The 15,948-nt window shown below is 39.8% G+C and overlaps 1 protein-coding gene across 1 annotated transcript in view; it reads left to right on the top strand.

The window, feature by feature from the left end:
• Positions 1–10,799, top strand: part of sept8a (septin 8a) — a 78,165-nt gene extending 67,366 nt beyond the window's left edge. The window contains exon 10 of the mRNA XM_039776269.1: positions 10,389–10,799. Within this exon, the coding sequence (XP_039632203.1) occupies positions 10,389–10,443 (55 nt within the window). The 3' untranslated portion in view covers positions 10,444–10,799. The remainder of the gene's footprint in view (positions 1–10,388) is intronic.
• Positions 10,800–15,948: the final 5,149 nt, after the last annotated feature.

Consider the following 15,948-nt stretch of genomic DNA (forward strand, 5'->3'; position numbering starts at 1 on the left):
TGCCTTTTTAATATCTCAGTATTGAACTGAGAGCAGTATGGGCCATTATTATATGACCTTTAATGCCAGGCAGTGTAGTTGGTAGGAACTTCTTTTGATGTTACATCCGTGCACATAACCAAATAAATGCACTTAACAGTACAATATACATACAGTCATGTGAAAACATTAGGACACCCTTTGAAAGCATGTGGTTTTTTGTAACATTTTTAATAAATGGTTATTTCATCTCCGTTTCAACAATACAGAGAGATTAAAGTAATCCAACTAAACAAAGAAAACTGAAGAAAAGTCTTTTCAAGATCTTCTGTAAATGTCATTCTACAAAAATGCCTATTCTAACTGAGGAAAAAGATAGGACACCCTTGCCCCTAATAGCGAGTGTTACCTCCTTTGGCTGAAATAACTGCAGTGAGACGGTTCTTGTAGCCATCTACCAGTCTTCGACATCGGTCTGAGGAAATTTTACCCCACTCCTCAATGCAGAACTTTTTCAGCTGTGAGATGTTTGAGGGGTTTCTTGCACGTACAGCCCTTTTCAAGTCACCCCACAGCATCTCAATGGGATTCAAATCTGGACTTTGACTTGGCCATTCCAGGACTCTCCATTTCTTCTTTTTCAGCCAATCTTTGGTTGATTTACTAGTATGTTTTGGGTCATTGTCATGTTGCATGGTCCAGTTCCGCTTCAGCTTTAATTTTCTAACTGATGGTCTCACATGTTCTTCAAGCACCTTCTGATACACAGTAGAATTCATCGTGGATTCTATGATGGTGAGCTGACCAGGTCCTGCTGCAGCAAAGCAGCCCCAAACCATGACACTTCCACCTCCATGCTTCACAGTTGGTATGAGGTTCTTTTCTTGGAATGCTGTGTTTGGTTTACGCCAAACATGTCCTCTGCTGTTGTGTCCAAATAATTCAATTTTGGACTCATCTGTCCAAAGAACATTATTCCAGAAGTCCTGGTCTTTGTCAACTTTATCTCTGGCAAATGTCAGTCTGGCCTCGATGTTTCTCTTGGAAAGCAAAGGTTTCCTCCTTGCACACCTCCCATGCAAGTTAAACTTGTACAGTCTCTTTCTGATTGTAGAGGCATGTACTTCTACATCAACAGTAGCCAGAGCCTGCTGTAGTTCTCGAGATGACACTTTAGGGTTTTTGGAGACCTCTTTTAGCATCTTGCGGTCTGCTCTTGGGGTGAACTTGCTGGGGCGACCAGTCCTGGGCATGTTGGCAGTTGTTTTGAAAGCCCTCCACTTGTAGACTATCTTCCGGACAGTGGAATGGCTGATTTCAAAATCTTTGAGATCTTTTTAAATCCCTTCCCAGACTCATAGGCTGCTACAATCTTTTTTCTGAAGTCCTCTGACAGCTCTTTTGTTCTCACCATGGTGCTCACTCTCACTTCAACAGTCAGGAGCACACCAAACTAAATGTCTGAGGTTTAAATAGGGCAAGCCTCATTCAACATGCAGAGTAACGATCTACTAATTATGTGCACCTGGTGTGATATACCTGTGTGAGATCTGAGCCAATTTAAGAGGGAATACATGTGAGGGTGTCCTATCTTTTTCCTCAGTTAGAATAGGCATTTTTGTAGAATGACATTTACAGAAGATCTTGAAAAGACTTTTCTTCAGTTTTCTTTGTTTAGTTGGATTACTTTAATCTCTCTGTATTGTTGAAACGGAGATGAAATAACCATTTATTAAAAATGTTACAAAAAACCACATGCTTTCAAAGGGTGTCCTAATGTTTTCACATGACTGTACAATACATAACAGTATCAGAACATTAGAAACATTTTTCACGAGAAAAGGCCATTCAACCCAATAAAGCCTTCCAATCCTATCCACCTAATTCCTTCAAGATAACATTGTCGAGTTTTGAATGTTCCTAAAGTCCCACTGTCCACCACTCTGCTAGGTAATTTACTCTATGTGTCTATAGTTCTCTGTGTGATGAAAAACGTCCTAGTGGTTGTGCAAAAGTTACCAATAACAAGTCTCCAACTGTGTCCCAGTGTTGTTGTGGAACACATTTTTAAGTATCCGTCTGAATCCACTGTACTAATTCCCTTCACAACTTTAAACCCTTCAATCATATCACCTCTCAATCTCCATTTGCTTAAATCACAAAGATTCAGCTTGTTAAGTGTTTTCTCATAACACATCCCCTGCAGTCCAGAAATTTGCCTGTCTCTCTCTTCTAGACATTTTTGGAGACTAGAATCAATCAACATTTATTTATATAGCACATTTTCATACAAAAAATGTAGCTCAAAGTGCTTTACAAAATGAATACAAAAATAGAAGACACAATAAAAAATAAACATAAGTCAATATTAATTAACATAGAATAAGTAAGGTCCGATGGCCAGGGTGGACAGAAAAAACAAAAAAAACTCAAAGCTGGAGAAAAAAAAAAAATCTGTAGGGGTTCCAGACCACGAGACCGCCAAGTCCCCTCTGGGCAATCTACCTAACATAAATCAAACAGTCCTCTTTGTATTTAGGGTTTTCATAGAAGGACCTGATGATGATGGTCACGTAGACTTCTGGCTTTCAGTCCATCAATGTTGGTGCATCATGATGCTTTGAGTAGGTGGTGGTGGCGCAGGCCGCCACCACAAAGAAACCGGAAAAAGAAACAGAAGAGAGAGTAGGGTCAGTATGGATTTTAGAGCCACTGTGAATAGTTATTATGATGAATTGAACATACAGAGTATCAGGATTAAGTTAAAGTGAAGTTATAGAAAGGCCATGTTAAAGTAATGTGTTTTCAGCAGTGTTTTAAAGTGCTCCAGTGTATCAGCCTGGCGAATTCCTATCGGCAGGCTATTCCAGATTTTAGGTGCATAACAGCAGAAGGCCACCTCACCACTTCTTTTAAGTTTAGCTTTTGGAATTCTAAGGAGACACTCATTTGAAGATCTAAGGTTATGATCTGGAATATAACGTGTCAGGCATTCTGATATATAAGATGGAGTGAGATTATTTAAGGCTTTATAAACCATAAGCAGTATTTTAAAGTCAATCCTGAATGACACAGGCAACCAGTGTAGTGACATCAAAACTGGAGAAATGTGTTCGGATTTTCTTTTCCCAGTTAGGATTCTAGCAGCTGCATTCTGCACTCGTTGCAAGTGATTTATGTCTTTTTTGGGTAGTCCTGAGAGGAGTGCGTTACAGTAATCTAGTCTACTGAAAACAAAAGCGTGAATTAATTTCTCAGCATCTTTCAATGATATAAGAGGTCTAACTTTTACTTATGTTTCTTAAGTGAAAAAATGCTGTGCTAGTGGTCTGATGAAAATGCGATTAAAATTCAGATTACAGTCAACGGTTACCCCTAAGTTTTTTACTTCCGTCTTAACTTGTAATCCTAATGTATCAAGTTTATTTCTGATAACCTCACTGAATCCATTATTGCCAATTACTAAGATTTTAGTTTTCTCTTTATTTAGTTTGAGAAAATTACTATTCATCCATTCAGAAATACCAGTAAGACATTGTGTTAGTGTATCGAAAGAGTCGGAGTCATCAGGTGCTATTGATAAGTACAGCTGTGTGTCATCAGCATAGCTGTGGTAACTCACGTTGTAACCTGAGATGATCTGACCTAATGGAAGCATGTAGATTGAGAAGAGCAGCGGACCCAGGATAGAGCCTTGTGGAACACCATATCGGATATCATGTGTCTTTGAGATTTGATTACCACAACTCACAAAGAATTTTCTACCTGCCAGGTAGGATTCAAACCAATTTAAGACCCTGCCAGAGAGGCTCACCCATTGACTAAGGCGATTTCTAAGAATATTGTGATCAATGGTGTCAAATGCAACTCCGATCTAAGAGGATGAGAACAGATAAATGGCCTCTGTCTGCATTTACCTGCAAGTCATTTACTACTTTAACGAGTGCAGTTTCTGTGCTGTGATTTGTTCTGAAACCTGACTGAAATGTATCAAGAATAGCAGGTTTATTGAGATGGTCATTTAATTGCAAAATGACTGCCTTCTCTAGCGTTTTACTTAAGAAGGGCAGGTTAGAGATGGGTCTAAAATTTTCAAAGGCAGAGGGGTCAAGATTATTTTTCTTGAGCAGGGGTTTAACTACAGCAGTCTTAAGACGGTCTGGAAAGACCCCCGTATCTAATGACGAATTAACTTATGTCATTATTAAGAATGACACGCAGTGCTTCAGGTGAGGCGTCTCCAGTGCATTACAAAGCACAGATCTGTACAATTCTACATGATAAACTGGAACACTGAACAATAATACATTGCACAAAAGACATGTATCCATTTTCCAACCCGCTGAATCCGAACACAGGGTCACAGGGGTCTGCTGGAGCCAGTCCTGGGCAGGGTGCCAGCCCACCGCAGGACACACACCAAGGCCAATTTAGAATCGCCAATCCACCTAACCTGCATGTCTTTGGACTGTGGGAGGAAACTGGAGCGCCCGGAGGAAACCCACGCATACACGGGGAGAACATGCAAACTCCATGCAGGGAGGACCTGGGAAGCGAACCCGGGTCTCCTAACTGCGAGGCAGCAGCGCTACCACCGTGCCGCCCCAAAAGACATGTATGTAAAACAATTTTACAGTGTGCAACTGCAGTCCTGTGCTGTAATATGTCAAGTAAGTATTTATAAAACAAACATAATTTATGTAGGAGATCAGAAAAAGACAGAGGTGAGTCAGAGACTGTGTTAAATCATAATGACCTTATTAAGGAAGGAGCTATTTATGTGCCATGTGGTTCTTGCTTTTAGTGACCACTTTGATGTCAATAAAGAGGCCTTTTGTAGTTTAATTATTGAGGTGCACAATGGAATTCATTTGTTATACACATGAAGACATTTTGGCAATGTTTTGCTGTTCATTATTAGACCTAGAGTTTCAGATATTGTCATGACATATGCCAAAGGCGTTTCATTTCTAATCATTCTTTGAGCTGATGGTCTACATAATGCTGTTTGTGAGCTCTCATTTCGATAAGATTTTTTAAAGAAAGACGCACATCACGGTTAATTCAAAAAGATCTTGGTATGTGTCCTTTTTCTTTTAATTTTTACATGACAATAATAATCCTATAAACTGTGAACATCTCAGTGCTGTTTATTGTTTGACGTTTACAGACTTATAATTGGTAGTTTCTTTAAGTGATGTTAGCTTTATGGAATACCTTTTAGAACCTACTGTTTTATCATTATTTATTTAATTTTTTTCCATTTACTTTACTTTTAATGAATGACCTAGTTATTGGAATCAATTTTTGGCATTTTCAGTGAACACTGCAGCTTTTAACATTTTACCTTTTTGTATTGAATATGTCAGAGTAATTTTAAACAATAGCACAGCTATCCGTGCAACAGCATTAGTTATAATAGCAGAAGCCCACAGCTTGCCTTTGTCATTGAACAGGAATGTTTAATGAAGTCCCCAACCACTGGCGTGGAGCAACATATGAGATGACACTCGGTTGTCTCCATTACTGAGCATGACTTGCCCTAATTCTGTAGTGGATCCAAAAAGCTTGTATAACTCACTTCATGGAATAGCTAAATAGTGGGCCAGATTTTTCTTTGGAATTTAAACATGTTGGGCCGAGCAATTTGGAGTTGCAGTTTAACTCAGAAGACCCTCTTATTGCAGACTTTTGAAGATTAAAATTGCCCATTTGAATTTAATTCTTCAGAGCACCTGTTAAACTCGTCAGTTGTGTGATGTTTGCCAGTAAATTTATCAAGGGTACTATAAAGCTGTCAGTGCAGTTTGTTATTTATTTAGACAGTGAATTCCTGCACACAGTATTTGCTGTATTATTGAGTGCAGATCACCCAAATATTGAATGAATCTGAATAGTACAAATACTCGCACTGGAAAAAGTGCCTTGAATAAATGACACGATTTAAAAAATGGCATTTTTTTTCTGTATTGCAATCGAGCCCTGCACTTTCCGATGTTAGAATAAACCTTTACTGGATTTTAATCCTAAAGCTGAAAAAAGAGGCAGCAGTTAATAGATGTATTGACTGATGTTTGTCTTTTCTGGAAGCTATTGACTTTAGTTTATGTGTGTGTTTATCTATTTTGACTATTAAACAAATTTAACAGTCGTAGTAGTAGTAATAGTATGAAGAATGACATGCATTGTAAGTATAATAAAGTGATACTCTTATCCTTCATGGGTGTATGTTGCCATCTTGTGGTAACAATGTTATATTGAATTCTAATCGGAGGTTACAAAGTAATTTGATGTAAAAGCAGTTATGTTTTTTATTACTGTCTTTAGTCCGCCTATTTTATTATTTTATTTTTCTGTGCTTTAACACTAATAACTATTTATAATGTGAGCTCCATGGCACATCATTTTTCTTTTTCATGCACCATTATTTTAAACACCATGTTGAATTTCTACACACATTTCATTTAATACACAATTGTCCAGGAATACTTTGCTCATATATTTGGAGCACAGGTGGGTAAAGTGAATTGCTTATCTAACAAGTTTGTCAGGTGGGGTTTAAACAGAGAGCAGGCTTGGGGATTTTATAAATGTAATAAAAACACCATTGTTCCAGTGGCTCACATGTACAATATGTTTGGCCAAAATGCAACTTTTTTTGGGTAGTCATTTAAAACCGCTTATTAAATGTACAGTATATTATATATATTTAGGTGCTAACCTAACCTCCAGAACTTGAAGTTCATGCCTCATCTGGCCACTTATTCTCCTTATGTTCACATGGACTTTCTCTTTTGTTTCAAAAATTTTGTGAAGTTGATTTCAGACTGTATTCTGTCATTATGTCCGGTGATGGACTGGTGTCCTTTCAAAGTTCTGTTCTTGCCTTACGTCCTGTCAAGGTGGGCTCTGATCCCTAGCATCCTGCATTCCCCAGATTGTATAAATGGAGGTTGTGTATGAATTTCCCTTGTATAGCTTGTGCTTACAGTACTGACGTAACTCTTTTACATGTCATTGAAACAAGCCGTGCAATTTGGATTTGGCAGAAACAAAGCACTGTGGACTGGTGGCTGTGTTTATTTCATAACTTATCCTTGTTTTACCTTTATTTTGAGTAATATCATATGTTCCATAATAATCTAAAGGTATTAGATCCTAAAATCTTTCCTGTCAATGGAGAAAGATCAGTTGAAAAGGGTTAATGTAGAAAACATGTGACCATGAATGGATGCTTTTGGCCCAGTGGTTATGGCTGCTGAGCACATTGTTTCGGATCTCGTCAGGGTTGGCACCAAAACCAGTTTAGCAGGGACATTGGGGTTTTCACAAGGGAACTAACTGTGGTTAGTAGTAAAAGTACAAATAAACCCACAAGCTACGAAAATAACACTGTTAATGTATGAAAATGCTTCACCGTAGACAAAGTAAATCTGCTCCAAGGCTGATACTGCTAGGTTAAAAAACACATATGCAAAGGTAGATGTTCAACAATGAACTTGTAAGGTGAGGAATTTAACTCGACAAGTCTGAAAGCTAAATATCTGCAAAAATTCAGAATTCAAATCATGGTGCAGGAACACATTTGCATAATGATGCTTATAAACTGCTCAAAAAAATTAAAGGAACACTTTGAAAACACATCAGATCTCAATGGGAAAAAGAAATCCTCCTGGATATCTATACTGATATAGACTTAGTAATGTGTTAGAAACGAAAGGATGCCACATCGTTTGATGGAAATGAAAATGATCAACCTACAGAGCCCTGAATTCAAAGACGCCCCAAAAATCAGAGTGAAAAAATTATGTGGCAGGCTAGTCCATTTTGCCAAAATTTAATTGCAGCAACTCAAAATTGTACGCAGCACTTTGTATGGTCCCTGTGTTCTTGTATACATGCCTGACAACATCGGTGCATGCTTCTAATGAGATGACAGATGGTGTTGTGGGGGATCTCCTCCCAGATCTGGACCAGGGCATCACTGAGCTCCTGGACAGTCTGAGGTGCAACCTGGTGGCATTGGATGGACCAAAACATAATGTCCCAGAGGTGTTCTATTGGATTTAGGTCAGGAAAGTGTGGTGGCCAGTCAATGGTATCAATTCCTTCATCCTCCAGGAGCTGCCTGCATACTCTCACCACATGAGGCCAGGAATTGTCGTGCACCAGGAGCCACTGTACCAGCATAGGGTCTGACAATGGGTCCAAGGATTTCATCCTGATACCTAATGGCAGCCAAGGTGCCTTTGTCAAGCCTGTAGCGGTCTGTGTGACCCTCCATGGATATGCCTCCCCAGACAATCATTAACCCACCACCAAACTACTCATGCTGAATGATGTTACAGGCAGCATAATGTTCTCCATGGCTTCTCCAGTCCCTTTCACTTCTGTCACGTGCTCAGGGTGAACCTGCTCTCATCTGTAAAAAGCACAGGGCACCAGTGGTGCATCTGCCAATTCTGGTATTCTATGGCGAATGCCAATCGAGCTGCATGCTGCTGGGCAGTGAGCTCAGGGCCCATTAGAGGACATGGGGCCCTTGGGTCACCCTCATGAAGTCTTTCTGGTTGTTTGGTCAGAGACATTCACACCAGTGGCCTGCTGGAGGTCATTTTGTAGGGCTCTGGCAGTGCTCATCCTGTTCCTCCTTGCCCAAAGGAGCAGATACTGGTCCTGCTGATGGGTTATGGACCTTCTATGGCCCTCTCCAGCTCTCCTAGAGTAACTGCTTGTCTCCTAGAATCTCTTCCATGCCCTTGAGACTGTGCAGGGAGACACAGCAAACCTTCTGGCAATGACACGTATTGATGTGCCATCCTGGAGAAGTTGGACTACCTGTGCAACCTCTGTAGGGTCCAGGTATCGCCTCATGCTACCAGTAGTGACACTGACTGTAGCCAAATGCAAAACTAGTGAAGAAACAGTCAGAAAAGATGAGGAGGGAAAAATGTCAGTGGCCTCCACCTGTTAAACCATTCCTGTTTTGGGGGTCATCTCATTGTTGCCCCTCTAGTGCATCTGTTGTTAATTTCATTAACACCACAGCAGCTGAAACTGATTAACAACCCCCTCTGCTACTTCACTGACCAGATTAATATCCCATAAGTTTCATTGACTTTATGCTATACTCTGATTAAAAAGTGTTCCTTTAATTCTTTTGAGCAGTATATTTAAGGTTGCATGTCCTCTCCTTGGTAATAATTTCCCCATTTCATATGTCATACACATATTCATTTTAACTATTCTGTATATGTCTGTTATGAATTTTGATTTTGCCATTGAAAATGAAATAATAAAAATACAAAAAAGGAATATGAAATATAATGCAAGGAGAAACGCTCCACACAAATGGAGAGACAATACTAAACCATGAAAATAACATATTGTTATAAATTGCACAAGTCCAGTTACCCTGTTATGTGTAATCCCTGACAAAGGGTCTCAAAGCGGCACCCACCCATACTTCGATACTTACAGTTGCAGGCAGCGATTTAACCTGGACGCGTCCTGATTTGAGTGTCTCAATCTCTTTTTTGAGAGACACTAGTTTTTATTGATTCATTTTCTAGAATGTGTATTAAATCACTGCGGTGGGCTGGCGCCCTGCCCGGGATTTGTTTCCTGCCTTGCGCCCTGTGTTGGCTGGCATTGGCTCCAGCAGACCCCCGTGACACTGTAGTTCGGATATAGTGGGTTGGATAATGGATGGATGGATGTATTAAATCATATATACTAATATAAAAAAATGTTTTAAAAATTTGTGTTGGGCAACAAAAATATCAGCATTTGGGTGTTCGTCTCCAGTGGTGCCAACCATAGCTCTTGTTCACTGCTTCGAAGGAGGGCCATCAGTATGAATTTGCACATTTGTTACATGGTTTTTGTCATTTTCCTTTCACATCACAAAACATGTTGCTAGATCAGTTAGTGACTCTGAATGGCTTCAGTATGAGTGCACTGAAGCTGCCTGGTGTCCCATCCACCATTCTTTCACGCTTTGTGCCCATTACTTCCACAATAATCCCTGCTATCCAATGCAGTGATTTAAGTCAGTTCATGAACAAATAATAAATGAACAGTGTGTGCCACTGGCTGTCACTTTCTCCATCTTCAGTGAATCCATTGTTCCTTGATGAGCAGTAAAAGTGGACAAAGAATAAATAAGTGTCTGGATGACCAAGCAGTTCACTTGCACCTGTGACTCCACCCTGCTTCCATTTAGCCCTTAATAATGTTATCTATCTATCTATCTATCTATCTATCTATCTATCTATCTATCTATCTATCTATCTATCTATCTATCTATCTATCTATCTATCTATCTATCTATCTATCTAATTTTTTTTTCTGTCTTTACTATCTAAATGTCTTTAGTCATTGACTTACTCTTTTGTTTTTTTCTGTAGCTTTTTTAGTCTTCCAAGTTCGTGCTCCTTAACATCAGGAAGGCATTTTAATTAGAAGATTTATTAAATGGCCTATGCTGAAGGAATACATTTCTTGGTGCTTTTTCTCTTAATGCTTCCGTAATCTACCACCTCAGATTTTTTTTCCTGAGACACTGTCCAACTTTGACTCTGCTACTTACCTTCTCCCATCCATTCAGTGGGGGTCCCTCTTTATGCCTTTTCAGCTGTTGTTGTTTAGCTCCTCTTCCTCCTGCTTTGCTATTCTCACTGCAGTTTCTGACTTGCCAGCTATTGCATGAAAACACCTTGCGCTCTTCTGTGAAGTGTCCCCTTTATCGCTTACCTGTTGGAAACGCTCGACTTGGCTTCTTCTTGTCTGCTGTACATGGTGGTGCAGCTGATAGTGCTTGTTTTGCTTTTTTTTTTTTTTATATATGTGAAGTGCCCCTACTTCCACTACTGTTTCCTCCCGATCTGTGCAGAACATGTCTTTGTGACGGTGTGCATTTTATTTTTAATGGACAGAACATTTTTCAGCAATAAGCACTTTACGTTGTGTCCCTCTCCTGCTCTACATCAGCCATGTGCTTTTCTGATTTTGTCTTTTGTTTGTTTTATTCTGTAAGAATGTTTTAAAAGTTGTCTTGCAAGTCTTTGTATTTAATATGGATGTGCAGTTTGAAGGAGAACTGTTTGTAGCTGATAGTGAGTTAAGATGCTGAGATAATGGAGACTTTATTTTTTTTACGGCTTTTACTCTGGCTGAGGTGTTTAGTGTATAATTAGCAGCAATTTTTTTTTCTTTTCAAAAGTTAAAGTATAAAAAGCACTTATCGTTATAAACCAAACCACAAGAATGGAAAATAATGATAAATTAAATGTGTTTTACATAAACAAAGCAACTTACCTCTGCAGCTACATTCAGATTCCCTCTTGTTCTGCAATGTTGACTCGGTGCTTAAAGATAAAGCACTGCCATAAAGATTTGTGTGATATCTGCCTACTACTAATAAAGATTTTTTCAAAAAGTGAGCGCAAGTGCAATCAGATGTATTTGGTTTTATCTGTAAATTACTGATCTCCTTTTGTATTCTGAAAAACACAAAGCTGGATGTCTCTTTTTAATGCAGTTTCATTCAAATATTTTGGTTGAATTTTGATTTAAGGAAGTACCTAAAAGTTTGCTGACTGAGGCTTATTGCTCACCTAATGCTTTGCGACCTGTCCATGAAGTTCATGTGAGTATGTCCAAGTATAGAATGCTTTAGTTCAGGTTTTTATGAACATGTTACTCCATTCTCTCTATTGGTGTGTACTTTGTGAAAACAATCTTGTTAAACTGGGAGTGAAAGATAACAGGATTCTTAAGAGTTGCTTGCATACTTTTGACCTTTGATAAGCTTTATTTATTTAAGTGTGAGAAACTGTAACTATGGGATGCCACCACAAGCCCTGCAGTAATTATACTGTATGATAAAATGGTGGAAAAAATGTTGGCATCAGGTTAATTTCCTGTCATGCCTAGGGACTTCTGTGAAGAGAACTAATTAAAAAAGTTAAAAGCTATAGAGAGAATGGAAACTGTTATGTCACTTGCTGGGTTTATTTTATTTATATAAACCTCCTCTTTCCTGAACAGGGCCACGGGGAAGCCAAGCCTATCCCTTCAAGTATAGGGCACAAGGCAGGAGCAACACCTGGACAGGGCTCCAGTTCATCAGAGAACGAACAAACAAACATACACATACACACACTCGCACACACACACACACACACACATACATATACACACACTCGCACGTATACACACACACTCGCACACACCAGGGTCAATTTAGTTTCACAAGTCCACTTAACCTGCATGTGTTCAAAGTGCTTGTGTGTGTGTGTGTGTGTGTATAAACTGCTCAAAAAAATTAAAGGAACACTTTGAAAACACATCAGATCTCAATGGGAAAAAGAAATCCTCCTGGATATCTATACTGATATAGACTTAGTAATGTGTTAGAAACGAAAGGATGCCACATCGTTTGATGGAAATGAAAATGATCAACCTACAGAGCCCTGAATTCAAAGACGCCCCAAAAATCAGAGTGAAAAAATTATGTGGCAGGCTAGTCCATTTTGCCAAAATTTAATTGCAGCAACTCAAAATTGTACGCAGCACTTTGTATGGTCCCTGTGTTCTTGTATACATGCCTGACAACATCGGTGCATGCTTCTAATGAGATGACAGATGGTGTTGTGGGGGATCTCCTCCCAGATCTGGACCAGGGCATCACTGAGCTCCTGGACAGTCTGAGGTGCAACCTGGTGGCATTGGATGGACCAAAACATAATGTCCCAGAGGTGTTCTATTGGATTTAGGTCAGGAAAGTGTGGTGGCCAGTCAATGGTATCAATTCCTTCATCCTCCAGGAGCTGCCTGCATACTCTCACCACATGAGGCCAGGAATTGTCGTGCACCAGGAGCCACTGTACCAGCATAGGGTCTGACAACGGGTCCAAGGATTTCATCCTGATACCTAATGGCAGCCAAGGTGCCTTTGTCAAGCCTGTAGCGGTCTGTGTGACCCTCCATGGATATGCCTCCCCAGACAATCATTAACCCACCACCAAACTGCTCATGCTGAATGATGTTACAGGCAGCATAATGTTCTCCATGGCTTCTCCAGACCCTTTCACTTCTGTCACGTGCTCAGGGTGAACCTGCTCTCATCTGTAAAAAGCACAGGGCACCAGTGGTGCTTCTGCCAGTTCTGGTATTCTATGGCGAATGCCAATCGAGCTGCATGCTGCTGGGCAGTGAGCTCAGGGCCCATTAGAGGACATGGGGCCCTTGGGTCACCCTCATGAAGTCTTTCTGGTTGTTTGGTCAGAGACATTCACACCAGTGGCCTGCTGGAGGTCATTTTGTAGGGCTCTGGCAGTGCTCATCCTGTTCCTCCTTACCCAAAGGACCAGATGACCAGATTAATATCCCATAAGTTTCATTGACTTTATGCTATACTCTGATTAAAAAGTGTTCCTTTAATTCTTTTGAGCAGTATATATATATGTGTGTGTGTGTGTATATATATATATGTCATTGCATTTAAGTGCTGTGAGAAAGTAAATACTTCTTCCCCCTGAAACATATTGTAACATTTAAGATTTTCATCATCATTTCCTTTCTGCTTATCCTGTTGAGGGTCAAATGCTGAGCTGGCCTGACTAGGCCATTCTGTCCTGAAAAACATCTTTCAGCACAATTTGCTGTTTGAAGTTTTCAGCTTTTTTATTTAGCAAATATGAAAGTAGAGAAAGTGCTTTGTGAACCAGTAGGAGGCGCCAAGGGGGACTTTTCTCACTACATGCCCAATCCACCTTGAATGGCTTCTCCCAGTCTGGGGAAGCATCAGGGGTCCTCCCACTTAGCTGAACTCCTCACCCTATCATGCAGAATGAGTCCACGCAATCCCACTTATTAACCCCATTTTGGCTGCTGTACTTTTGATCTAATTCCTTCAGTCACTGTCCTGAGACAATGATCAGAGATGAGGACTGAATATTAAATTATAAGTTGTGTTTAAAAACTTGGCTCCTGAATCAACACTATGGTCCGGTACAACCTCAACAAAACTGCTGTTGCTGCCCTGATTTATTCATCAATCTCACAGTCGCCTGTTTTCTCACTGGTGAATGTGGCCCCAAGGTACATAAAATTCTTCAATTGGAAGAGCTGCTCACATCTTATATGAAAAGAGCAAGTCCTCCTTTTCTGGGAAGACCTCAGATTTGGAGGTGATGATGCTCATCCAAAACATATCACACTCTGCTGTGAACTGTCCTTCACATGAGAAGTTCCTCCTAGCATTAACAAGTGGCTACTAAGGAGGGACTTAATGATATGGAAATTGTAGTGGGAGAGGTGCTGCTTAGTTTACATGGTCTGAAATGTAACGAATCGCCAAAATCATTTATCCTTGACTGTTTTAAGGAGGTTAGTTAATGCATATATAAAGTCACACTTTTTTTTTTAAGTCACTGCATACTGAGAAAATTCCTCAGAACTGGAAAATAGCAAATATTATACAGTTACATGAAAAGTATGATTGGACAGATCCAGGTCACTATAGGCCAGAAAGCATAAAGTGAAACACAGGTAAATTAATGGAAGGAATTATTAAGGAGAAGGTTCAGCAACACATAGCAAGGAGTGCTAGTGAACAGCACTATGGTTTCAGATGAGGGATGTGATGTGTTACTACACGTTGGAATTCTATGAGGAAGCAACAAAAGGCTCATAGTTGTGCAAATATTATTTTTCTTGACCTTCAGAAAGCATTTGATAAAATACCACGTGAAAGATTAGTGCCCAAGCTTAAAGCAGTGGGAATTCAAGGCATGGTGTGTAGATGGGTGCAAAATTGGCTAAAACACATGAAGCAGAGGGTTATGGTGCAAGGAACCTGATCAGAATTAGGCAGTGATAAAAGTGATGTCTTTCTGGGGTCAGTCCGGGGGCCGCTGCTATTTTTAATTTACATAAATGAGCTGGATAGGAACATAAATAAGTAACAACCTGGCTAAGTTTGCAGATGATACAAAACTAGATGAAATAGCAGCTAATCTAGAATTAACCAAGTCATTACAGAGGGAATTAGACAGCATACAGGCTTGGGGAAATTTATGGCAGATGAAATTTAATGTAAGTAAACATGAAGTGTTACACATAGGAAACAAAAATGTTAGCTTAGGCCTGAAACTTGAAAGTTGTGCTTTATGGGAAGAACCTAGGAGTCATGGGGGACTCGTCCCCGTCGACTTCCAGATCGCGTTCAGAGGTCACATCTGGAGTACTGTATCCAGTTTTGTTCTCCATATTACAAAAAAAAGTCATAGCAGCACTAGAGAAAGTCGCGAGAAGAGCAACTAGACTGCTTCTAAGACTGACGCTTATGAGGAAAGATTAAAGGATTTGAACTTTGTTTAAGCTAATGGAGATGAAGAGGTACTATGATTTTTAACATTATGAAAATAAATAATACAGTGGATGCAGGCTGTTACTTTAAAATGAGCTCAGCAAGAACATGGGAGGCACTGTTGGAAACTTGTTCAGGGTAATATTTTTTCACATAGAGAACCACAGACCAATGGAACCAATTACCAAGTAGTGTCGTAGGCAGTAGGACCTGGGACTTTCAAAACCTGGCTTGATGTTATTTTGGAGAAATTTTGTGGATAGAATTGGTGAGTTTTGATGAGCTGAATGGCCTGTTCTCGTGAAAGTTTTTCTAATGTCCTGATTTGTGCCGCCAATCACAGTAAGTACTCCAGTTCAAAGATGGCAGGCAGGCAGGCAGCAGTCCCAGAACACCAAATTCTTGGAATATACCTCCCAAAATACTAGGAGGTGCACGGTCTTAAGATTTTACCTCAAATCAACAGAACTTGTACTGTAACACTGTAAGATTGCCTTTTATGATTATACATCAAAACCAATGTTTTTGAGGCAGAAAACGTCAGCACATCCTCAACTTAATTATCCCTAAAATCATTACATTTCACCCCTGGT

This window comes from Polypterus senegalus, chromosome 13 (assembly GCF_016835505.1).
Source record: "Polypterus senegalus isolate Bchr_013 chromosome 13, ASM1683550v1, whole genome shotgun sequence".
NCBI classification, from domain to species: Eukaryota; Metazoa; Chordata; class Cladistia; order Polypteriformes; family Polypteridae; genus Polypterus; species Polypterus senegalus.